At 35.7% G+C, this 27087-nt stretch overlaps 1 protein-coding gene across 1 annotated transcript in view; it reads right to left on the bottom strand.

Moving 5' to 3' along the window:
• The window catches only part of LOC115212247, a 37232-nt gene that overhangs the window by 2059 nt on the left and 8086 nt on the right, over nt 1-27087 (bottom strand). Inside the window, exons 2-9 of the mRNA XM_036503006.1 lie at nt 23743-23784; nt 17913-17972; nt 17651-17692; nt 15460-15522; nt 15183-15224; nt 5916-5975; nt 5640-5681; nt 1-394 (exon numbers count right to left, since the gene is read on the bottom strand). The exon at nt 1-394 is cut by the window's left edge and continues 2059 nt beyond it. Coding sequence (XP_036358899.1) covers nt 384-394; nt 5640-5681; nt 5916-5975; nt 15183-15224; nt 15460-15522; nt 17651-17690 — 258 coding nt within the window. The 5' untranslated portion in view covers nt 17691-17692; nt 17913-17972; nt 23743-23784 and the 3' untranslated portion in view covers nt 1-383. The remainder of the gene's footprint in view (nt 395-5639; nt 5682-5915; nt 5976-15182; nt 15225-15459; nt 15523-17650; nt 17693-17912; nt 17973-23742; nt 23785-27087) is intronic.

Here is a 27087-nt window from a genome sequence, read left to right as displayed (position 1 = left end):
TTCCAAAAATCAATGATATTCATAACTATGTTGTTAAATATCCATACAGTGTTTAAATGATGATGACTCATATAAGAGGAAAGAAATACTGAAATTTAATTGGGTTTACTTCATTGATGCAAATGTTTAGTTATAGATAGACATTTATAAAGACTGAAGATAAATCAAGAAATTGTCAATGAATTATATACAAAAACAAAGCAGTTATAGCATATAACAGAAATCAATAATTTTATGGTAGTATCAGATATTTAGTTCAAATCTTCAGTGCTTGCAAAAGTGTCCATGAAATGATGACAAAGAGACTGATTGGTTGCTCACAAGGTTTCATTCAGTTCTGGAAGCTTCTAGGTTCCTTTTGTTCATCTGAAGAACATAGACCTTCACTGGTAACCTACAAAATGAAAGAATAAAAATGCACATGAGATCCTGATCTCTTAAACATGATGCTTGGTAATTTTGAAAGTAATTACATGCTTTGCAGAAAAATAATTGAATATTAGAGCATGCTTACTTAAATACTAAAATGATTGGAAGTAGTAGTAGTAGTAGTAAGGTTATAAACAAAAAAGATGTGGATGCAGATCCTGTCATGTAATCCTTTAAAGGCTGACAAATGGTTCGCTGTTAGGGTGAAAAGCGTTACAGATGAGCTGTCACCCTGAAATATTCCTGTAGATAATATAACTTTGTTAGTGACTATAGTGGTAGCCCCAGTTCTTATTGATAGTTCTTGTGGGCCATGATGTTGTCAGTCCCTTAATAACAATGAATATATCATTTAGAACCTCAACAAAATGAGGTGACTCTCTTATCCATAAGTAATAAGCAGAATCAAACAACTTCTTAGAGTCTAGCCATACAGTCAATAACTTTTAGCAATGCTGTTTTGTTATCTTAAGGAAGGTTGATAAGAAGCTGTTCATCCCAGCCTAAGACTCCTTTCTTTCCTCTTGACTACTCTTCAGCCACCATATTGCTTATTCCACAGTGGACGTGGAGGAATGCATTCAAGAAAACTGAATATAATTCATACATAACCTCCAAGTATGCTATGAGCTTGAAGTTTTTGGTCATATGCTCCTCGGGTTTTGCAACTAGTGTTGTATGTGCAACTGTCTGTCAATCTAGTACATTAATTTCAGTGTTAATTGTTCCTTTGAACAGTTTTTCATGGGTTCTCCTATAGAACATGTGCTTTCTGTACCAATAACTATCAGCTCTCTCCTAGATGATTTTCTGGTTTGGTAGATTTTGCAGCAACTGTCAGGGGAGTTTACAGTGCGATTCTGATGTGGGGATGAGAGCAAATTTTTCTTGGTGATGTTTGCTTATTGTCATAGTTGTTTGGCACTGAAGTTTGGATAGTTGGGGTATTTTAGATCAGTGAAAGATATATGAAGAGTGTTAGAATTTACATAAAGTTTTAATATTCATGAGTGAAAAAGGTGTAATAGATGTTTTTTTTGAGATGTGCACTGTTGTATTTTGGTGATCTTTAACAAAATTAAGTTATTGTTTCTAATTGCAAGATGCTTTACAGATTTCCATTTCTGAAGAACATCAAGTTGAAACACATATGAATGCCAAGCGATGAAAGAATTCATGGTTGTATGTTTCCATTTTGTAAGTTCAGAAACTCATGCAGAGTTTAAACAAAGACAGGTAGCAAGCCAATTTAGTAACTGAGTGTTTGAGAATTTAAGTAACTAATATCAAAAAACTTTATAAGAATTTAAGAAAATTAATAAAAACTTAAATATCTAAATGTAATTCAGCCTAAAACTGCTGTGAAATGAGAAAAATATCAGAACTATATAGTGAATGAAAAATTCTTGTTTCTTAAAGATAAATTTAGGTAATATAAAATGATAAGAATAAATTAAATCTAATTCCTCTAATTCCATAAGTATTTTTAGAAATATATAGAAAATCCAAGCTTCACCAATGAATATGGATGAAATGATAGTGCACAAATCCTGTACATATATAATCATAACTAAGAAAAAGATAAAAAGAGACTTATTTATTTAATATATATAATTCAGTGAAATATAAGTATAAATAGTTTCTTCTTTCATAGGCTTAGATTTTAGTTTACTATTACTTGCATTATTTTATATACCCATGTTCTCCATATCGATATAATCAGGTTAGAATTAAAGAGAATGTAAGAAACTGTTAATATAAGTTTAGAGTTTAGGATATTTTTGAATGTACAGTTATACTTCCAGAACATATTTGAGGGATGGTTTTCAATACATGACATCTTCAGTAAGGCAATATTACGAACGAAGTAAAACCAATAAAATAGCTTGACTTTAAATACAGTATTAAATTCATGAATAACAATACTTACAAAATGAAAGAACTTAATCATACCTCAACTATTCTGACACTATCTACTTTCAAGAAAACAAAGCATGAAAGGTCATTAGATAAGATTATTTCAAAATAAATATGTTTTAAGACAATATCTTCATATAACCACTTATGGATTTATCTCATTTCTTTGTTGTTTTCGTAAATGTCAATAGGGTGGCAACTTTTAGTTTGTGCAGGTGTAGAATACAACAGAGTATATAATATATGCAATACATTACAAAGCCCAGCAAAAAGAAAAAGCAAATAATGAGTTTTCTCAGTGAATAAAAATTAGCATGCAAAATCAACCTAGTAGATGACTGAAATTTATTATGTAGATCAGAAAAAGATGAAAGATAAAACTGATATCAGTGGTATTTGAGCTCAGAATACAGTGGGACTAAATTTAACACCTTCAAGTATTTAGTATGGTATTCTACTATATCAGTCACTCAAATATATTTTATTGATATTTAAACATAATGATGTTTAAATAACCTCGTGGCCTATGCCAGGGGTGTAACCAGCTCACTTATGCGTACCTTCCTTAATTGGACACTAAACTCTGCTTGTGAAGACCTGTTGAGGCAAATCGAAATTGAAATAAAATTCGATGACTGACATCCATGCTAGTGGATTGCTAAGAGCACCAACCGAGCATGATCGTTGCCAGAGTAGCTAACTGGCTTCCATGCCAGTGGCATGTAAAAAGCGCCATTCATGCGGGATCACTACCAGTGTTGCCTTACTAGCACTTGTGCTGGTGGCATGTGAAAAAAACATTCGAGCAAGGTCGTTGCCAGTGCAGGTGGTATGTAAAAAACACCATCTGATAGTGGCCATTGCCATTACTGCCTGACTGGCCCATGTGCCAGTGGCACGTAAAAGCACCCATTACACTCTCGGAGTGGTTGGCATTAGGAAGGGCATCCAGCTGTAGAAACTTTGCCAGATCAGATTGGAGCCTGGTGTAGCCATCTGATTCGCCAGTCCTCAGTCAAATCGTAGAAACCATGCTAGCATGGAAAGCAGACGTTAAACGACGATGATGATGATGATGTTACCATTAAGAGAAGTCATTCACTATCTTCCAATGTTACTTTCATATCAGTGGTGTCCATGAGCAGGACTGATTGTGGGTACTCAAAACAGTTTCTGATCAAGATGTGAAACATTCACCATTACAAATCTGCTCTATACATTATGCTTCATGTCTAGTAATCTCAATAAACCTGGAAAAGTATAGGACAAGTTATTACACCTGTAAAAGTACAGGACAAACTATTACTTCAAGTAAAGTAAAGAATAAGAAACTTTTTACTTAAAATATTGCAGCAAAGACTGCCAGTTCTTCTAATTTTTCACTTTTAACAGTTCTCATCTTTTAAATTTATTGTACAAAACTGTTCAGCTAATTTGTAAGTTTGTCTAATTAGTCACTTTTTTCTGTATTTAAGGTAGTAAATTAGCCAAATTCTACTTAAATAAGTATAGTGTTATTTGTAAACTATAATAAAATGATTTTTAATACTCAAATTTTAATTTTAGTGGCAATGTTTTAAGTAAAAAGTTTCTTATTCGTTACTTTACTTGAAGTAATATAGTTTGTCCTATACTTTTAAATGTGTAATAACTTGTCCTGTACTTTTCCAGATTTATAATCTTAAGAATATTACTTTTCATGCTCACATTTTTCCATGTAATCCATGATTTTTCCACGCATTGCTGTTATAAGTTAATTAATAATGTGTCAGTTAATGATTTAAGATTTTACCTTATAAAATACTCAAAGATAATATTTCAATTTTTCCATGTAAGTGATGATAATATTTCAATTTTTTCATGTTTAATTTAAATATATGTTTTGATTGAATTAATGGCTGGGATTTTTACTATGTTGTTGGTTGCACAATGGTTCACCAAATGTTACAAACAACAAGACCCCAAAACCATCAGTTACCAGGCTCACCTTATGTAACCTAATTTTGCAATAAAAAATGACGACTATTGTACTGTCAATTTTATGTACATATTTGGTTTTTCATACATTAAAACCATTTTATAAACCAAAAAAACTATTTTTAATTTCCAAATTTAAGAAAATGTTCTTGTTACTTTTTTCTATTTATGAATTTGGTTCTAAAATAATCATTAATCAATCATACAATCTTCGTCTTAAATTTAAGTTTTAGTTACAATTCCACTGAATTTTGTTGTTTAATTTGTTTACATTTTTTTCCATAAATAATAAAACAATGTCAGGCAATTTGGGAGGAAATTTAGTATGTCTTAGTATGAAATTTAGCCAATCAACAGACAGTGAGGCATTAACAGCTAGTTATCATGTTAACCACAAATATCATCTCTAGTTTTAATCAGTGTGGCCTGCTCTAGATGTTCGTCCTCTATGAATAACAGCAGCTCTTAGAGGAAAATTTGTGCCAAATATTTGCTGCCTTTTTGATTTGAAGTTCATTATATCACATTTGATTCTTCCATATTAAAATTTTGATTAATCAAAAGTCTATTAATTTGAATAACAAGATATTTAAATTCAGGAGGAAATTCAATTCTGGAAGTAATTTCATGTTCAGTATTGAGTGAACATGTTTCACAATTTTTTGTAAGTGAATATGTTGTGATTTTAGTAATCAAAAATTTAAATTGTCAAGGACCATTAATTGGTTGCTGAAACAGTTCTTCTTTTAAATCAATAGGTAGTTGTGATTGTCTACCACAAACAACTGTATTGCAGTTGCAAATTATATTTATAAAGATGTTGCAAGTATGTTGGTGCAATCTAATGCATCTAGCAGTGTCATATTTGATGAATGTAAACTTTTGTTGAAATTACATTTGAAAATAAAGATAAATTTCTTTCAAAATTCATGAGCATATTATTGGCTTCTATCATTAAATCTTCCACCAATAATCCTTTCTAAATTTGCATCAGTGTTTTGAATATAATAAAGAATATTTGCGCGTGTGATTTAGGAAGGGGGATACTTTGGCTGTTATTTTTAGCATGTTGAGCGATCAGAAAAAGGCTCTTTCATTGGTTTGATTGCGTGATGAGATTTTTACACATATATGTAATATGTATATTTATCATCAACAGAAGTTTATTGTATATGCAATGAAATTTTAACATTTCAAAGTTTTAATTTCAATCATACATATATATTAAGCTGCATATTCTACTCAAAGAAAGAATATTTGCTAATCTTGCTCTAATGAAAGTAAATTTTTTGTTAATAAATTGCTTATATACTTACCAGCAGGTTTATTTGAAGCGTTAACGTAAGTACCATCCGTGCCTTTAAGAAATTAAAAAAAGAACAAATAGCATGGCTATAAATAATATTTAAATTAAGATAGCTGTGTAATGATTCTACCATAATAAATACTAATGAGATAGACTCAAACACACTCACACATACATACATGCATATTAATAGACAAAAGTTAGAGAGTGACATATTTCGTAATAGTTCACTGTCTGTTTATTTTAAAGATAGGTTCTAAGATCATGCAATATTGATTGTACTTACTTCGTTGTCCCATTTCTAAATATTTCGGCTCGCTAACCTCAGCACATTGTTCTTCCACAGCATCAAGAAATAAAATGAAAGGCATATTTATTGTTTGGAGAGGATGATTTAAATATTTTGATGATACACAGAATGTAGCAGTATATATATATATGTATATATATATATATATATATATATATATATATATAAAGTTGGTTTGTGAAAGCACGTGGGTGAATATATCGAAATAGTAAAGAGTGAAAAACTACAGAAGGCTTAAATGTTAAAAAATATATATATTTGCGTCAATATGTCTGAAGAATATCAGGAAATTTTTTAAAAAAATTTTTTTCTCTTATAATGACATAATTTTAAAAAATATATATATATATATATATAGTAAGAAATAGAAAGCCATTGGTACAGTATTATATATTTGAAAATCTGAATAGAAATGGCGTTTTTGATCATTTTTCTACTTTAATAATTAAATGTCTGCGATCTAGTTAGTTTCATTCACAAAATCAGCCCCCTTTAATTTTGCTCAGCTTGTTTTCAATTTTGGTGTATCGATACTGTTCTGAATTTTGATTATGCTCAACTAATTACTTTATCTCATAAATTAAAGAATCTGATGTTATTTGGAATTAAAGTTGGGAAAATCTGATCAATTTTAGCCAATCAACAGACAGTGAGGCATTAACAGCTAGTTATCATGTTAACCACACATTCTGCTGATTCTTTACACAATGAGATTCACTTCATCCGCATGTTTTGGTTGTGTATATCACTGTTTCTTTTTTTTATTTTCTGGAAGATTTATATCTATCAATTAGAATTTTATTGTAAATGTTTTCGTTCAATTTTTTTAATATTTTACTTATTCTTTTATATATTTTTCATATATATTTTACATATATTTCATGAAGTTTTTCTGTTTTTACTGTTGCTTTGAATAGCCACATCCACATTCAAGCCATTTAATTGTACCACTCTGAAGGAGATTTTGAAAACAGCGGTGGATGCAATAAATTATAAAGTCACTCGTAGATGTGCTCCATTCTCTGATGCCCAGACATTCTCTGTCCCTCTCTCTGTCATTTCTACTGTACTATATGGCTTCTGCTCCTTGCAGCTAGCTGAGCTCACCCCACCTCCTCTCAAACGTTCCCATCCCATTTGCCTCTTCTCTTTTCATCATCCCTCTTATGTCCAAACCCATCCAGCCCTACCTAAAAGGCCTCATACTTATGGCTATGCTCAGTTTTTCCTCCCCAAAATGGTTTCTCTCAAGAAATCCTTCCCTGCTCATATCTTTCCCACAGATGTTGGTTTATGAAGGTTCACAAGGCACATCAATGGCCTTAATCATTAACCTCATTCATCCAGATGGTCTGTGAAGGGCATAGGCAATGTCCCTTTTTCAAACCCAACATAGGTAGAAGACAAAATATAAAAAAAAGATCAAACCAAAACTAGGCTGAAAGATTCTTGCTCAAGGTGTGATGGAGTTGGATTGAACTCAATACTAACATGTCAGGATTATGATGTGAACTTATTAATCACCTGGTCGTGTACCCCTCCCACAAACCTGTCAGAGATGTAGAAGCAAAACTGTGCGCGTGGTGGGCAAGTAATGTAAATGGTAGGTTTGGATCCAGCTGAGGTAGAAATAATAAACCCCATGGAACTGAAGCTGGCAGAATGAATCAGAATCAAAATTATTTCCTAAATGATACGGAAGGAAAAAAGGGCACAGAATTGAGGGGTGGGATGTGAAAGACAGAAATTGTGAGGAAATTTTCCAATGTATGAAACATAAAAAGATTAGAAACAAAATGAAGGAAACCTGCCCATCTCACTTTTCTTTTTCCATGAAGTATGGAACTTTGAAGGACAGTTGTTCCAAAAATTATGTCCAGAATGGAGTGCCAGACTAAATGCTTTGTTCTATTTAGTTCTGTTCCTCTGCATTCTGAGTTCAAATCTCACACAAGTCAGCTTTAACTTTAATCCAACAGGTATCAATAAAATAAATTATACTAGAATAGCTTGCCAATAACATCACATTTCTCCTTTCTTTTGATTATCTTTATTCTTCTATTGGAAAAGGGGATTATCACATTGACTCCTCTTCCTTTTGTTTTTGTACAGGTGCATTATACATGCATCTTTGAACTGCTGGGGAACAGATCCAGTTTCCCAGATCAAACAGATCAATTTGCACAGTTTATTTACAATTTGTCTGCTACCATGCTTGTACACCTCTATGGGAATATTGTCTTGTCCAAGATCTTTACCATTGGAAAGTTTTTCAATAACAGTACTTGTCTCTTCCAAGGAAGGATGTTCCACTAGTTCTTCAGCATTGCGAGTGGATTCTTGATTTGATACAGATTTAAAGTGTTCAGGTAATCTTTTTAGAATTTCATCTTTCCTACTTATGAGTTGTGTTACATCGTTAGAGAGAATAGATTCTGTACTACCTTTTTTTGGACCAAACACATTTTTCAGAATGTTATACAGTGTTCTCAAGTTGTGAGAGTTAGCTGCCTGTTCCAATTCTTGGGCTTGTTTCGTCCACCAAACTTTTCATCTCATGCAGTTTTCTGCATAGATTTTCTCTAGAGATGTATAGGAATCTGGATGTTGGCAAATTTTTGTCTGAGATCCATGTCTTTTGTCTCTTGTGCAAAGTTTCTAGGAGAGGTTTAATTTGAGAATCATTCTTGTTGGTGTTTGTGCTTCACAAATTCTAGAACTACTTCAGCAGATGATTTGATGCTGTCATGTATATTGTGCCACCACATTTTTAGGCATTCCTCTATTTCTGCAAGCTTTGAATTTAAATGTATTTCAAATTTTTTTATCATTTATAGATTTTTTTAAAGAAGCAATGTTTATTCTCGGATGTAAACTGGATTTTAGTGGCCTCTTTCCATATGGATTAAAAAATACCTTGCTGTGAATCATTCTATGATCCAAGTAACACTTGGATGTTATGTGAGTTCTGGTGAACCCGAAATCACTGCAATCATTGTTCTTTATAACATAGTCCACATATATCAGTGACCAGATCAGGGATGCTTCCAGGCGCTTTTGTATTTATTTGCCTACATAAACACTGCATCTGGTGCTGTTCCAGTCCCATTCATCTAGAGGTCATGTGTCTGTAGATGAAGCCTCACTGAACAGCAGAATTCAAATGCCACTCAAGGAGAAGGTTGCTGGTCGGGACCAGTTTTTTTGGAAATCAATTAAAGGCAGAAAGAAGAGAGTGACAGAATTATTGAAAGAGGTGACACTACTGTGAAGAGATAAGCTGAATTTTCCAATCATTTCCCGGCTCAAAAATGTGCTTCATTTGTATGACAAATGCACCTAAAAAAGACAATTTGAGCCATTAGAAGAACTGTTCAATATCAACAAAGTCTGCAATGAATGGCTCAATGCTGATGATAAAATGCTTTACTCTATCCAACTCCAAAGCCAGGGCAAAATGGGTTATTCAACAAGTAAAGCTGCAAGCAAGCACACTATCCATAATTCCAAGAGAAGATGCTCGGATGCTGAAGCCTCCCATTCTTTATCAAACTCAGCAACCCTGGAACTGACAGTGACTCTGAAGAAGAACAGATTGAAGAGTATAATTATGGTGAAGATGACATATTTGATGACAAATGTCTCTACCTACAAAGCTGCGAAAATCTGCAAAGAATTGTCAGAGGAGGACATTGATATCCCAGCTCCTAGTCAGCAAGGCATTTTACAATGCACTGTTTGAGAAAGCTGGTGTAATGAAGAAACACTTGATCAATACACTAGGCAATCAGAAATGGGACCTGCATTTTGATGGTAAACATATTGACGGAAATGAATATCAAGTGGTAATTCATCAAGACAAAACAAGTGAAATTAAGCTGGCTGCTCTGAAGCTGTGTGGTGACAAGGTCGAGAAGCATTGCAGAAGGATTGAAAAGCATCTTGGATGAATTTCACTAAATGATTATTGCTGATACGACGAGTGTGAATACCGGATGAAAGAGTTGGGTAGTGGTTAGACTGCAGAGAATTTCTTGAACAAATGCTATGATGAGCCACAATTCATGAGCAACAAACACCATGTCTTGGACAGAATCCTGCATATTTTATGGATGAGGAGCTAGCTAGTGCAAGCAATTCACTCAACATCGGATATTTTCTTGTCAAAGAACTCATGACAAGGTATGAAGAACTCCAAGGCTCCTTCCAGAATGGAAATCGTCATAGTAGATCAAGCTGGTTGAGAGAGATATGAAGTTTCTGTTTCACTTAACCCATGCCTTCAAGTTCTTCCATGGAAAGAGAGACATCCCTTTCATCAAGTTTCAGAAAATTCCAAACATCAGTAATGCCAGATGGAATTTGCAAACAATCCTAGCCCTTCTTATATTTTTACTTACGTCACATGTGAGAGATTGCAGATGGTCTGCTAGTCATCTCATATGACTGGGCAGACCACTGGTTCAGTGACCAAGTGTATAGAGCTGAAGATTATGCAGAGCTATCACAAACCTTACTACTCTACAAGACTTCTTTGATATGCTTGACAAATCACTGGAAACAAGAGCCCTCAAAATTAAAGATCAGCAGAAGCAATTAATGCTATGAGTGAGCAATTAAAGTCATGCAAGAACTACACACCACATGCAAGAACAAAGCTAACCTGCCATTGAGTTTCATTCTCTCTATTAGACTTGCCGCAACTTGACTATTGACTAATTTGACTTTATATGACTTACCTTCTTTTTATTGGTCTGGAATGTAGAATATAATTCTTTTAACAGTTATGGATCTTTTTTTCCTTTATTGTTTATTATTCTATCAGGGTTCTAGTTTTTGGAAACCCACCCAAATGCAACCAAATATAAAAATTTCAAAGTTAGTCATGAGTGAACTTTTTTGAGCAAATAGAAAAAAAAAACATTGATTTTCATAGTCTTCTAGCAAAAACTCGACAGAATATGATACAGGACTACGGGGTTACAAAAAAGTTGTATCCTCAGTGCACACAGCACGTTGAGATACTGTGACCAGGTTTTGGGTAGGTGTTCTGCTTGCTATGGGCAGGTCTTCTTGAGCATGGCAGGGCACCAACCCTCCCAATCCATTGTCATCTCTTCTGTAAGGCTCAGCATTTTGAGATCAGTTTGCACAACCTCATCCCATACTGGGGCAAAGATCTCTAACAGCATTTACTAAGACATCTGAAGATGATGCAATACTACTATTTAGTGCATCATTTTTATGAAACAAACAATTAGTATTGCATCATAATTCAACAAGTATAAAACATTGACAGCCTGCCAACTATTCATTTGTCCTTTGTAATCCTTCCACGAAATATCAAAGAATCAAAAGCTAAGCCTTGAAGAGATTTCACAATTGTTATCCAGCTTCCATAAAGAATGGGAAAAAATTATTTGTGATGAATCTTCTTTTCCTGAAGATGATAATGAAAGTGATCATGCCAATATTGCCTGTTCAGAATTGGATATGATGAGAACAAAATGATTCTTCAAATCCTTCGATGATGCATGTAGAACATTATTTGAAGGATAAGTCTGAAACTGAAAGGACTCAGGAAGAACACTATTGAAAGGGCACAAGAAGAACTCCACCCAACAATGTTTACATGAACAGCTTGGACCTTCCCTTTTTGCAACTAGATTTTAGATTCAGCTCTTTCATCATTTATATTATTCATGAAGCCAAATCTGGAAATCCAAATATGGACAAATGCTGAAGGAACTTGGGTCTATAAAGATAAGTGAATAGAAATAAACTCTGCTGAATTTAGAAAGTCTATTGGATTGATTATTCTTATTGTAGTTTCCAAATCCAAGCATGAAAACATTACTCAAACTTAGAGTTTTGGAGACAGACACCCCCATTGCAAACACACACACACACACACACACACACACACACACACACACATGAATGCATTAATGTACATATAAACTTATATATGAATACATACATCCACATGCACATATATATTGGTGATGTACACAAATACATAACAGGTATACATAATACTGAAATAAGCAACCTATATTGATTCCTGTGTGTAGAAATCAATGGCTTCATAAAGTACAACTGTAACAACTAATGTGAAACAAACGCATACATACATACATCATCATCATTTAACGATGCTAGCACGGGGTTGGACAGTTCGACCAGGGTCTGGGAAGCCAGGAGGCTACGCCAGGCTCCAGTCTGATCTGGCAGTGTTTCTACAGCTGGATGCCCTTCCTAAAGCCAACCACTCCGTGAGTGTAGTGGGTTCTTTTTACATGCCACCGGTACAGAACCCAGTCAAGGTGGCGCTGGCATCGGCCATGTTCGGATGGTGCTTTTTATGTGCCACAGGCACAGGTATCACAACTACAATTTCCATTTGATTTTTATTTTGATGTTGATGTATTTGACTCAGTAGGTCTCCTTAAGCACAGCAGGTCACCCTACAATCCAAGGTAAGCACAGCAGGCCGTCCTGCAGTCGAAGGTACTTTGGATGGGTTGGGGCTGCTATGTGAAGCTGGTGCAGGAAACAGCCATGAACTCACGTTATCTGTCAGGTCTTCGCAGTCACAGCATACCTCCAGAGTTCTCAGTATTTCGTCATTGCCTCTGTGAGGCCCAATGTTCAAAGGTCATGCTTGACCACCTCATCCCATGTATTCCTGGGTCTACTTCTACCCTGGATTCCTTCAACTGTTTGGGAGTGGCACTTCTTCACTCATCTCTCCTCATCCATCCATAGTACATGACCATACCAGCGCAAACATCTTTCTTGCATGCCACATCTGATGCTTCTTGTGTCCAGCATTTCTCTCAGAGCACTTACACTCTGTCGTCTGTGCACACTGACATTACACATCCAGCGGATAATACTAGCTTCATTTCTTTCAAGCCTACACATGTCCTCTGCTGTCACAGTTCATATTTCACTACCTTGAAGCATGGCAGTTCACACACATGTGTCATACAATCTACCTTTCACTCTGAGCGAGAGACCCTTTGTCACCAGTAGGGGTAGAAACTTTCTAAACTTTGCCCAGGCTATTCGTATTCTAGTGGTGACACTCTCTGAGCATCCACCCACACTACTAACTTGGTCACCTAGGTAGTGGAAACAATCAACTACTTCTAATTTCTCCCCCTGGAGTGTGATGGAATCTGTTTTCTGAGCATCTGTGGTGTCTATTGCCCCTGTGCATCTGCTGCACATGAAAGCTATCTTCTCAGTTAGTTTTCCTCTGATGTTGCTACACCTCTTATGCGTCCATAGCTTACATTGGGTACATCTTAAAGAGTTTCTACCTACACCTTTTCTACAGATTGAGCGGGGCCACCTACTTAAGGGTGTGTGTGATGAGTTCACCTTCCTACTTAAATAACTTTGGTCTTCGCTACATTTACTATAAGGCCTTTTGATTCTAAACCTAACTTCCACACCCAAAATTTCTTTTCTAGTTCCGGTAGTGATTCTGCTATGAGGGCCAGGTCATCAGTATAGAGGAACTCCCAGGGGCAACCCGTCTTGAATTCCTCTGTTATTGCTTGGAGGACTATGATGAATAAAAGGGACTGGGGGCTGAACCTTGGTGGACCCCTACTTCTACCCGGAATTATTCACTTATATTAATATAACAAATAAAAATAAAAATATACAAAACATACAGAAATCAATGAAGAGAGAAAAGAAACAGTAAGATGATAGATGTTGACTTCATTAGGTATTTCTGTTTATTTAGAAACCTACAATGAACAGGTCATTTCACAGATGCTAAACTATAAATTTCACAGGGTAAAACCTTAAAGTTGACACCACTAAGTTGAGAATGCTACATCACAGAAAATTTCTGTCTCACTATTGGCTAAAAATACACAGTTTTTTCGAGTTTTCATCAAATTTTTTCTCCATAAGTACATGGCTTCACAGGAATAAGCATGTAAAACTACATCAATATAACCGATTTTCAGATATTTGACTTCCTTTTAAGAGATGCAGATTTTATGAATGAAACAAACAAGATCTGATGTGGATAAGTTTAGAAAAAGGTAACTCTTGAATTCAGATAGTCAACCAAGGCATGGGTGAGGGCAGTTGCTGAGGCCATCGCTTCTGCTTTCCTTTTCTAAAGTTCTTTACTGGCCTGTTGCTGTGGAAGGACCTTCAAGAAAAAAGGAAGGCAGAAGCAATGGCCTCAACAACTGCCCTCACCCATGTCTTGTTTGACTAACTGAATTCAGGAGTTACCTGTTTGTAAACTTATAAACATCTAATTATTGAAGTGGAAAAATTATCAGAAAAGCCATTTCTATTCTTTTTTCTTCAAATATAATTATATATATACACATATATGTATTTAGAAACAAAAAATATTTAAATCCAGGCGAAGTCCATGTACTGAATATGTTCTTCATCCTCTCATTTACATATTGCATAAAAGAAAAGTATTGTCTAATAAATCTATTTGGTATGAACAAGAGTAAACAAAGAGTAATTTTGGTTAATATGCCATTTCAAAATTAGACTTTGGAAAGAGGGTTCCTTAGTAAAGTGGCACCCAAAATTCTATTCTACAAGAAAAGTGTTAATGATTATGTAAAAGTAGTACTTATTGAGAGGCTGAATGTACAAAATTTACTTCACTGGGATATAATCTCAGAATGTACTAACACTAAATTTAATTCTGTCAATATTTAGTACAGTTTGTACTTTTTCCCTCACTTCAATATTTGGTGGTGATATTACCATTAAGAGAAGCCATTCACAAATATGTTTAGAGCAATAAGGGTTTTTCTGAGATTACATTCTTGTTAGAGTTATCCATAAGCAGGAGTTATTTTGGATACTGAAGGGGAAAAGCTGATCCCATTTACCTTTTGAAATCTGTTCCATTTTTGTGTCTCATGTCTAGGCAAGTATCTACTGAATTCAATATTAATTGTATACCAATTTGGGTTATTTGTTTAAATAAAACTTTAAAAATATATGCATATGAACTGCATTAATAAAAGTAAGATAAATAAAGGTGTAAAATATAAGTTACATATGAATGTTTGCAAGAAGTTCATTGCATATGCAATGAAATTTTAACATTTTCAAAGTTTTAATTTCAATCATACATATATATTAAGCTGCATATTCTACTCAAAGAAAGAATGAGATATTTGCTAATCTTACTCTAATGAATGTAATTTTTTGTTAATAAATTGCTTATATACTTACCAGCAGGTTTCTTTGAAACTTTAACGTAAGTACCATCCGTGTCTTTAAGAAATGAAAAAAAGAACAAATAGCATGGCTATAAATAATATTTAAATTAAGATAGCTGTGTACTGATTCTACCATAATAAATACTCATGAGATACACTCAAACACACTCACACATACATACATGCATATTAAATACACAAAAGTTAGAGAGTGACATATTTCATAATAGTTAGCTGTCTGTCTATTTTAAAGATAGGTTCTAAGATCATGCAATATTGATTGTACTTACTTCGTTGTCCCATTTCTAAATATTTCGGCTCGCTAACCTCAGCACATTGTTCTTCCACAGCATCAAGAAATAAAATGAAAGGCATATTTATTGTTTGGAGGGTGTGATTTAAATATTTTGATGATACACAGAAAGTAGCAGCTATATGTAGATAGTAGAAAAAGAAATAGAAAGCCCTTGGTACAGTATTAGATATCTGAAAAACTGAATAGAAATGGCTTTTCTGATAATTTTCCACTTTAATAATTAGGTGTTTATAAGTTTAGAAAAAGGTAACTCTTGAATTCAAATAGTTACCCAAAGCATGGGTGAGGGCAGTTGCTGAGGCCATCGCTTCTGCTTTCCTTTTCTAAAGTTCTTTACTGGCCTGTTGCTGTGGAAGGACCTTCAAGAAAAAAGGAAAGCAGAAGCAATGGCCTCAACAACTGCCCTCACCCATGCTTTAGTTGACTAACTGAATTCAGGTGTTACCTGTTTGTAAACTTATAAACATCTAATTATTGAAGTGGAAAAATTATCAGAAAAGCCATTTCTATTCTTCATTTTTGTATTTGGTTTGCAAAATTCTTTATATGAGTTTGTGTGTTGAAGCATATTTTGTGGTGTCTGGGGAGAGTCATTCTCTTTTATTGCCTTATTATTTAACACACTTACCTGTAAATTTTCCACTCATTTATATATATATATATATATATATATATATATATATATATATATATAGTGAGAATTTACAAAAACAAAACAAAACAAAAGACGAGGATGGGTGTGTAAACAACAAACAGATGTATTAGTTTAACGCTCGGGAAGTGAGAAAGTCTTTTATGTTTCAAGCCGACGCTCTTTGACAGAAAGGAACACAGAAATAAACAGGGACGAATATAAAAAGAGGGAGAGAAAATAGAGAAAGGTTCAGTGGCTAGCGATCTATCATGGGGAATGATATATATATATCCGGCAAAAAGAAAATGGAGGGGATACAAAAATTACATAGATCAGCCAGTAGGCATTCTATTAAGTCTATCTATTCCAAAACAAAAGGGAGTATTATAAAAATACATACACATTCAAAGACTGTGTGCTACACAAATATATACAAGTAAAACATAAAATATCAGTTCCTTACGGCCGTTTCTGCCAAGAGGCCACAATATCCTCCATCTCTTCAGTGTTCTGTAGGGATTAGTAGATAGAGTTTGGATGCTGAGTGTGCTAATGATTTTGTAAAAGTAGAACTTATTGAGAGGCTGATTGTACAAAGTGTACTTCTCTAGGATATAATCTCAGAATGTACTAACACTAATTTAATTGTCAATATTTAGTACAGTATGTACTATTTCCATCAATTCAATATTTGGTTCTGATATTAACATTAAGGGAAGCTATTCACAAATATGTTTAGAGCAATAAGGGTTTTTCTAAGATAAATTTCTTGCTAGAGTTATAAATAAACAGGAGTGATTTTGGATACTGGAGGAGAACAGTTAATCACATTTACTATTGCAAATTTATTCCCATTCATTGTGTCTCATGCCTTGGCAAATATCTACTGAATTCATTATTACTTAATTATTTGGATTTTTTTGTACAAATTAAGCTTACAAAATAAATTTTTATGAACTACATCATTAAGGGTAAGGATTGATAAAAAGGTAAAATATCAGAGTTAAATAGGAATATCTGTAAGAAGTTTATCGTATATGCAATGGAATTTTAATATTTTGAAAGGTTTTTAGGTGTGGCTGTGAGGTAAGAAGTTTAATTTCCAAACAAATGGGTCTGGGTTTCGTCATATGATGAGGCACATTGGGCGAGTGTATTCTGCTATAATCCTGGGCTGACCAAAATCTTGTGAATGGATTTGGTATATATATAAGGGAGTGTGTGTGCCTTTGCGTTTGATCCCATCACCACTTGACACTTGTGTTGGTTTGTTCACATCCACAGAACTTAGCAGTTTAGCAAAAGAAACCAATAGAATAAGTAAAAGGCTTAAAAATAATAAGTACTCGGGTGGATTTGTTGGACTGAACCCTTGAAAGTGGTGCCTTAGCATGGCTGCAGTCCAATGACTGGAACAAATGAAAGACATGCATTAAGCTGCCTATACTACTCAAAGAAAGAGTGAACCAAAATTGTGCTAACTCTTGCTCTAATGAATGAAATTTTATTATTCGATTGCTTATATACTTACCATCAGGTTTCCTTGAAACATTAACGTAAGAAATCTTCATGTCTTTAAAAAATTAGAAATAAAAACAATAAATAGCGTTATGTTAGTATTGTGTTGATACTACAATAATAAATGCTAATGAGACAGACTCAAACACACTCATACACACATATTAATAGATAAAAGTTAGAGAATGATACATTTCATGACTGTTAGCTTTCTGTTAATGTTTAAGATAATTTCTAAGATCATGCTGTGTACTAACAATATTGTTTATACTTACCTGCTGGTTTCAATTCTAAATAACTGGGCCCACTAGCTTCAGCATATTGCTCTTCATTAGCTTCAAAAAATTATAGAAAGATGTGCACATTTATTGTTTGGAGAGGATAGTTTTAATATTTTGATATTGTACAAAAAGTAACTAAAAAAAATAAAATACTAGTGAGATCTGTGGAAATTCCACAGAACGAAAGAGATTAAGCAAAGCTATTTAAGAAAGAAAGGATGATTGTTATTTGTATTTTGCTAAGTGATTTCACTTCCAGTTGCAAAATAGTATATGATTTTGAAATTTCCTTCTGCTAAGCACCTTATATTTCTCTCTTTCTCTCTACCTCTTCAACAAACATTTTAACCATGTAATTCCCATCTTCATGTCTTTAACATTTCCCTCTTTCTCTTTCCACCCTACAGTATGTCATTAACACTTCTCTCTCTCTCCCACTTTCCTCTCATCGTATTTGTGTCTTGCTCTTTGCCTCCCCCTTCAACTAACTACGTGATGCATTTGACCTTAGTGTATTATTATACTCCTCTCTTCTTCTTGCTTCTCTACCCACATTTCTCCCTCTTTCTCTCATTCTTACTCAACCTCTCACTCATTCCATTTCCACCTCTCTATCAAACTAAAGTATAACAGGTGAAGAAAGAAGCAAATTATTATATAGATAGTGTATATTTTATATGCAACAATGTTTTCACACATGCTACCCCAAGAAACCGAACTAAATCAGCTCTTCTAAACTGCATCTTTCTCTTCTTCACATTTCCTCTTCCTGCCATTAAAAACCACTCCTAAGTATGGTTCACCTCCTATTGACATTTTTCCTTTATCCTTACCATCAATGAGCTAACCTCCACTGTTGTTATTGATTTTCCCTTTTTCCACTACTCACCACATCTTACATCTGCTGCCACTTCCAACAGACATCCATTCCATGTTCCTACCACAAATGATCCTCCACCCTTCAAATTGGTATCCCTTTCTTAATTTCCCCACTAATCACAACTGCCAGCCCCACAACTCATGACCCTATAATGAGCCCTCCATCATTCTCCTGTCGAAAGTGCTATGCTGCTGCTGTAAGAGACAAAAATAGAATACACCATACATTTATACCATACATATTGCCATCTCTGTACTGTGAGTTGCCACTTCCTTTCCTTTGTACTATTTCCAGTCAGCATCTATTCCTTTTTCTTACTGTGTCCCCTTCTATACGTAAATCCTTTCCCTGTTCATGATTTATTAAAACTCCTATGTTCATTTGACCTGTTTCATTCCATGGTTTGTATTCACCTCCTTTTCTCCCAAACTCTTACAACCTTACACACCAGCATCCCTGATTCTGAAGTATCATCACTATAAATACAGAATGGAAGAAGATATGAGAGTGGAGGTCAAGTATACAGCACGAATGTGTGTGTGTGTATATATATATGTATATGTGTGTGTGTGTGTGTGTGTGTGCGCATGTGTATGTATGCTTCTCTGGAGGCTGTCAAAATGATGTAGATGCCTCCAATGAGTAACAGATTTTGTTGAATATTCTGCTGCTTTAAATAAAGTATATATATATATATGTGTGTGTGTGTGTGTGTGTGTGTGTGTGTGTGTGTACATATATATATATAAGATGTGTTTCAAAGCACAGTAAGTTCATATTTATGTGAATTTTTGTGATGAAGATGATTCAATCACTCTTCATTGAACTGAATTGGTTGACTGCTGTGTAATCCATCCTTGAGGTCAAAATTCCCATTTTTGAAGCTCAAAAACCAATGGTGGGTAGTAGTTTGAGAAATTGCTCCTTCTCAATACACAGGACAAATCTCAAAAGCAGCTTTGGCAGGATTAACAAATTGATTAAATGAAAAAGCAAATGGTGTGGAAAATGCTAAGTTTTTTTCCTCTTGAAAGTGCATTTTAATGATCTGAAAATGCACAAAAATCAATAAAATTTAAAAAATCAAAATTCATCTTGTTGAGCAGAAATTTCTCTCAAATAACATAAAACGTTTTGCCAATGTATTTTATTTCCGTGCACATTGTTAAATGTGAAGAAAAGACCTATGAATTATTCCTCAGCCCAATGCGTTAAGGGCTGGCCAAAATCACCGGACAGCAAATCAAAACCATTTAATTCCAAGATTTACTTATGTTTAACAACTGAATGGGTTTAATAAAAGCAACTAAATGTAAAACATCATGGAAATTGTTCAAACTGAAGTCCTTCTTGAGTGACACATTTTTCCATTTGAGTCAATACAGAATTACAGCAGAGAGTATTTATGGAAATTTGATTTGCTGTTGGGTAACTTTTCATCAAACTGTATATATATATGGTGGTAGTACTCTGTCAGTTACGACAACGAGGGTTCCATTTGATCTGATTAATGGAACCGCTGGCTCATGAAATTAACGTGCAAGTGGCTGAGCACTCCACAGACGTGACTGCAAGTATGCTGCCCTAACAACTGGGCTATTGTGCCTCCACTATATATATATATATGTATATATATATATATATATATATATATATTTTGTGAAATAGAAAGATGAATAATCTTGTTGCAGATTAATCAAAAGTTTAACCGATACCTTGGTAGCAAAAATCACAGCAGAAGACAGCACGGTTGGAGGTACAACCATATGGTGTTGCAACCGTGCGTTGGTGCGGATAATTGAATTTTAATATTATTAGTGAATTGAAGAAATGGAGTTGAACGAAGATTGAACAGAAATCGTTTTATTGCATTCTACACGTGTTTCGAAAGGCACAATTTACCAAATTCCGATTGAATAATGAGACCATATTGTGTCTTTCTCTTCAGGAAGAAATAGGAAATCCGTTGGAAAAAACAAAAACAGAACAGAGGCGGAGCAAAACAAATCGAACAAGGCTCCTAAGAGCCCATGGCCAAACTGTTTATCAATGTATGTTGAAAACGGGTGGTGGGTGCGTTGAAGATTTTAACGGGTCAGGCAGCGGTCATTCCGGTGGGTGAGGGCACGGGGTGCGTAGATGTTCTTTGTGACCGAGACTAAAGTTCTGACTATTTAAAGAATATTAGGTGTATTATATGGGGCGAGACAAAATCTACTTAGAAACATGTGTGTGTGTACTGTTCTATATATGTGCGGCCGCAAGTTGGTAAGAAGCGCTACACTCTGGTCACTGCGGAGAAATCCGTCAGGGGGTAGAAAATATTTTATGTGTACGTGTGTGCGTTTGATCGCGCGGCCGTCAGTTGGTAAACAGCTCTACACAATGGTCACTGCTGTAAAATCCGTCGGGCGGCAGAAAAATATTTTATGTGTGCGTGTGTTCGTCTAATCATGCCTTGTCAAAGAAACCCCCCGTCGTCAAAAACAAAACACCATTCGTCTCCCAGGAGTAATTCCCCTTGCAATGGTTAATCATATTTCTCTTAAAAGCTTTTTCAGACTTTATTACCAAGGGCTATTTTCATATAAGTAGTGTAACCGGGTGCAGGTATTATTTATAAGCGTTATTTATAAGCAAGATAAGTATAACGCCGCCAATGGGGGCATCGAAAAGCCGACTGTAAAAGTCCGTTTACCATCCGGTCTCTGGCGAACAATATATGGAAGAGTTCGGAGACACAAAGGTTGCACTTCCTTCTGCCCCTGTCAAATGGGAGGGCCACCGACAAAATTGACCATTCCAGCCTGTAGCTTGAGTTCGTATTCTTCAATCGCCATATTAGCTTGCTAAGTCCCGTGGTCTGGCGTTTATTCACGTCTCGAAAAGTTGCGTAATGGTTGGAGATTCGTAAGGCCAATCTTGACGATGAGGCCCCGACATAAGCGTAGACATCTGAGTCCGTGTAAACCTTGCATTGGTAGACGGCGTTTCTGATCTTGGAGTTCACCGACGTGAACCTTATTCTGTTAGGATTAGTTTCTGAAATTAGAACTGTGTTACTGTCACTATATTTGTTGCGAGAACTGCAGCCGCTTACTACTTTATTTTCCACTACGTCACTATTAACTAACGGAATAACCCCTGATTCTACACTATCAATCAGAGTGCTGTCATTGCTAGTGCCCGTGGTGCTGCTATTGCCGGAAACGATGCTGGAGTTGCTATTGGGACTCTCTACCCTAACGAGCCGAGCTGCGCTCACCTCACTACTGCCATTGCTACCGTCAATGACAACACCCTTATTTATAACTATACCCCTAGCATATAATCCCTGGTTGGAGCTGAGATTATGAGTCACTGTACTGGCTCTCATATCATTATTGCTACTATTATTATTCCTACTGAGCATTAAACCGGGAGCGGAAGAAGCTGTGCCTCCGGAAAAAGGTGATAGGGTCTTAGTAAGCAGCCTATTATTATGGGAGGCGATTATCTAGGCGAGGTTTTTAGTGTTGGAGAAAGCTATCCTAACTTTATGCGAGTTAACCGTGGAGTAATATTTGGAATTTCTGGGGAAGTTATTGGCGATGGCTTGTCGAAACATGAGGGGGAGGTTAGTTCTAATCTGCTTACCAAAGGGAATTACAAACCATATATGCTTATTCCTATTTATGTGGTGGGTCGGGACGCCAGCTCTCGCATTCGGGTGGGTGATTCTCGGATGAATAACGGGTTTTGGGTTAGTGTGAGATCCCCCGGACCGATAATTATCCTTGTTCGCTAAATTAAATGCGAGAGCGACTGCCCCAGCACCCGCCGCGCTCCCGTCACTACTTAAATTGTTTATGTTATTATAGACGGCCCTATCCTGATGACCGAATGATGGCATCGGAAGGGCCGGATCAATATAAATTACCTTCTGCCTATAACCGGCCTTGGATAGTGCGGCGTTATAAAATTCCGCTTTCTGCATAAAAATATCGGCACTAGCGGACAAGCCAGACAATCTTAGAGAGATGTTTTTAACCAAATTGTCTGTTACGGTTTTGGCATGATTGGAGAAGACACTGACATACTTCAAATTAGTGGAAGGCTTATGGTAAGGGCAGTATGAGTCGCTATTAAGGTTAAGTGTAACGTCTAGGAAATTAGCCTTGGTGAGTTCATTATCAAAAACTATATTCATGCCCATTCTATTAAAAAACCTAGCTAACCTGCTCTTAGTTTTCTGCACTATTCTGTTCGTGGTGTTTTGCAGGTAAAACAGACAATCGTCACGATACAGGCCGCCCGCGATCTCCGGGAATTGGTCGGACAATTCGTAGAGAATATATATTCCGACCAAATCGGCTATCTGTGCACTATCCGAACTACCCATAGGCACCCCGTGCCCTCACCCACCGGAATGACCGCTGCCTGACCCGTTAAAATCTTCAACGCACCCACCACCCGTTTTCAACATACATTGATAAACAGTTTGGCCATGGGCTCTTAGGAGCCTTGTTCGATTTGTTTTGCTCCGCCTCTGTTCTGTTTTTGTTTTTTCCAACGGATTTCCTATTTCTTCCTGAAGAGAAAGACACAATATGGTCTCATTATTCAATCGGAATTTGGTAAATTGTGCCTTTCGAAACACGTGTAGAATGCAATAAAACGATTTCTGTTCAATCTTCGTTCAACTCCATTTCTTCAATTCACTATATATATATATATATATATATATATATCTATATCATCATCGTCGTTTAACGTCCGTTCTCCATGCTAGCATGGGTTATATATATATATATATACATATATACACACATACACATAAAGTAAGTACAGATTGAGCAATGGGGTTGATGAAATTGATTTCTACCTCCTAAAAAATTGCTGGCCTTGTGCCAAACATTGAAACCAATGCAAAATTATTTGTCATTTGGTGTTAATTATACTTACTGAGAGCTTCATCTGGAATAGTTGCATAATTATCTTCAGTACCTTGAAGAAAAGAAATGGAAAATGCAAAACTTATTATTTCAGTGTGTAGTGCATGGTATCTAAAATTAAATGTATATATATATATATATATATATATATATATATATATATATATATATATATATACATACACATATACATGCACACACACACATGAAGTCCTTCTTGAGAGACACATTTTTCCATTTGAGCCAATACAGAATTACAGATAGTATTTATGGAAATTTGATTTACTTTTGGGTGACTTTTGGTCAAATTGTGTGCGTATATATATAATATATATATATGTATATATATATATGGTGGTGGTACTCTGTCAGTTACAACAACGAGGGTTCCAGCTGATCTGATCAATGGAACAGCTGGCTCATGAAATTAACGTGCAAGAGGCTGCTGAGCACTCCACAGACATGTGTACCCTTAATGTAGTTCTCGGGGAGATTCAGTGTGACAGAAACAGGAAGTAAGAGTGAGAGAAAGTTGTGTTGAAAGAGTACAGCAGGGTTGCCCCTCCCCCCCTGCTGGAGCCTAATGGAGCTTTAGGTGTTTTCATTCAATAAACACTCATAAAGCCTGATCTGGGAATTGAAACTGCAATCCCATGACTGCAAGTATGCTGCCCTAACCACTGGGCTATTGCACCTCCACTATATATATATATATATATATATATATATATATATATATATGTATGATGCATGTGTACGAACAGCCATGCTACATGGCAGTGAAACATGGGCCGTGACTGCTGAGGATATGCGTAAGCTCGCAAGAAATGAAGCCAGTATGCTCCGATGGATGTGTAATGTCAGTGTTTATACCCAACAGAGTGTAAGTACCTTGAGAGAAAAGTTGGACCTAAGAAGCATCAGTTGTGGTGTGCAAGAGAGACGTTTGCGCTGGTATGGTTATGAGGTGAGAATGGATGAAGATAGTTGTGTGAAAAAGTGCCACACCCTAGCTGTTGAGGGAACCTGTGGAAGAGGTAGACCCAGGAAAACCTGGGATGAGGTGGTGAAGCATGACCTTCGAATTTTAGGTCTCACTGAGGAAATGACTAGAGACCGAGACCTCTGGAAGTATGCGGTGCGTGAGAAGACCCGGCAGGACAAGTGAGACCATAACCCATGGCCTCAGTCCACTTATGCATACCTTTCCTTCTTGGGACACAAAACTTTACTCGTGAAGACCTGTAGAGGCAAGTGAAAATCAAAATCAAAATCAAAATCAAAAATCAAAATCGATCAACATCAATGGAAATTGTAGCTGTGATACCAGTGCCAGTGGCACATAAGAGAACCATCCGAACGTGGCCGTTCCCAGCGTCACCCTGACTGGCTTCCATGCCGGTGGCACGTAAAAAGCACCATCCACTTGTGGCCGTTTGCCAGCCTCGTCTGGCACCTGTGCTGGTGGCACGTAAAAATCACCCACTACACTCATGGAGTGGTAGGCGTTAGGAAGGGCATCCAGCTTTAGAAACATTGCCAGATCAGACTGGGCCTGGTGCCATGATGATGATGATGATATATATATATATATATATATATACACATACATATACATATATACACACACACACACACACAAAAAGTAAGTACAAATTGAGCAATGGGGTTGATGAAATTGATTTCTCCCTCCCAAAAAATTGCTGGCCTTGTGCCAAACATTGAAACCAATACAAAATTATTTGTTATTTGGTGTTAATTATACTTACTGAGAGCTTCATCTGAAATAGTCACATAATTATCTTCAGTACCTTTAAGAAAAGAATGTGTCTGTCTGTGTGTTTCCCTAAAACTTGAGAACTACACAACCAATTTCATTCAAATTTCACACATGCCTTACTTAGAGTCCATGTACTTTCATGATCAAAAAAACGTTCGACTTCTTGTTTAAGGCGAGCCCATAGCAATATCATATCTTCTCCACTATTTCAGTATTACGTGTTAAAAGTGAAACAAAAACTGACAATAATTTCACCATTTATACGGAAGCATTTTTGTTAGAATGCCTTCGATAGAAGAAAGTCCAAAAATGAATTTCGCTGCAGCTGTCAGCGGGTGCGAACTCTGGATCTGTAGTATGTCTGTTTGGGTGTGTACTCATTATTGTGAGGTTTCACATATCTTTCACATAATTCATGTGATACTTATGGTGTTATGGGTTCATAAGTTTGTATATAACTTGTAATGTCATGGATATGTGTGAGACCCATATATATCTGTGAGAGGAGCACAGCATAAGTTTATGAGGTCATGTGTTTTTTTATGCATGAAGTTCATATAATGCATATAACTGATGTTTGGAATGAAAATCTATCCAGGTTGCACGGGAGGCAGAGTAGGTGGGGATATCTGCTTGAAATTTCAGAGTGTGAAATGCAGCTTATACATGCAAGGGAAGAAGGTTTCATCCCTAATATTTAAAATATTCACTTTTGCTGTGATAATATTTAATTTTTCAGTGATGTAAAGCTTGCATTTCCTGCCTCGTCCTCTGTACTTGTTGGCCTCAGCAATAATACTCCAGGTTATCTGGATGTTGCTCACACCTCTCTTTTTCAGTCTCTATACTATATTGGCTAGGATTATTGTGTGTTTTTTGTTTTTGGCTCTGAACAAAGCCAGTGCAATTTATATCTTTATTTGAAGGTGTTCCCTATCATTCCAATATATGTATTTGTTACTGTTCAAACCCATGTTATTGGTCTTATATACTAGTCCTTTTTCTGGGCACCCATTGTTCAGGAACAGCTATCTGAAGATCTAGAGGGGTTGGACAAAAGAATGGAAACACGTAGCATCATAATTTTCAAATATCTATAAAACCGTCAAAAGATTGTTTATGTTTATGTTTTTTGATTTATTATTAGTGTTGCTTAATATGTTTTGCTAAAATTGCTGTTTCTTTTCAGATATCAACAGAAAAAGTTAATTGAAATTCATTAAAATGACACATCTATTGGACTTTCAAAGAGGTCAAATTGTGGTATGCGTATAGCAGGCGCTAGCGTAATGAAAACAGCCGAAGTGTTTGGTGCATCATGAAGTCCTGTCTCAAAAGTAATAACAGCCTTTGAGGAAGTGGGAAAAACCTTCTAGTCAAAACAAAACTCTGGAAGAAAACCAAAACCTTCAGATAAGGACTGTTGGACTCTTACGCAAATTGTTAGAAAGGATCACAAAAGTACAGCTCCCAAAATAACTGTAGAGCTTAATAACCATCTCAAGAACCCAGTTTCCATAAAACTGATTGCTGGGAGTTTCACAAAGCTGGATTTCATGGGAGGGCTGCAATCAG

Source organism: Octopus sinensis, linkage group LG5, assembly GCF_006345805.1.
Source record: "Octopus sinensis linkage group LG5, ASM634580v1, whole genome shotgun sequence".
Classification (NCBI taxonomy): domain Eukaryota; kingdom Metazoa; phylum Mollusca; class Cephalopoda; order Octopoda; family Octopodidae; genus Octopus; species Octopus sinensis.
This window is presented reverse-complemented; position numbering and strand designations above follow the sequence as displayed.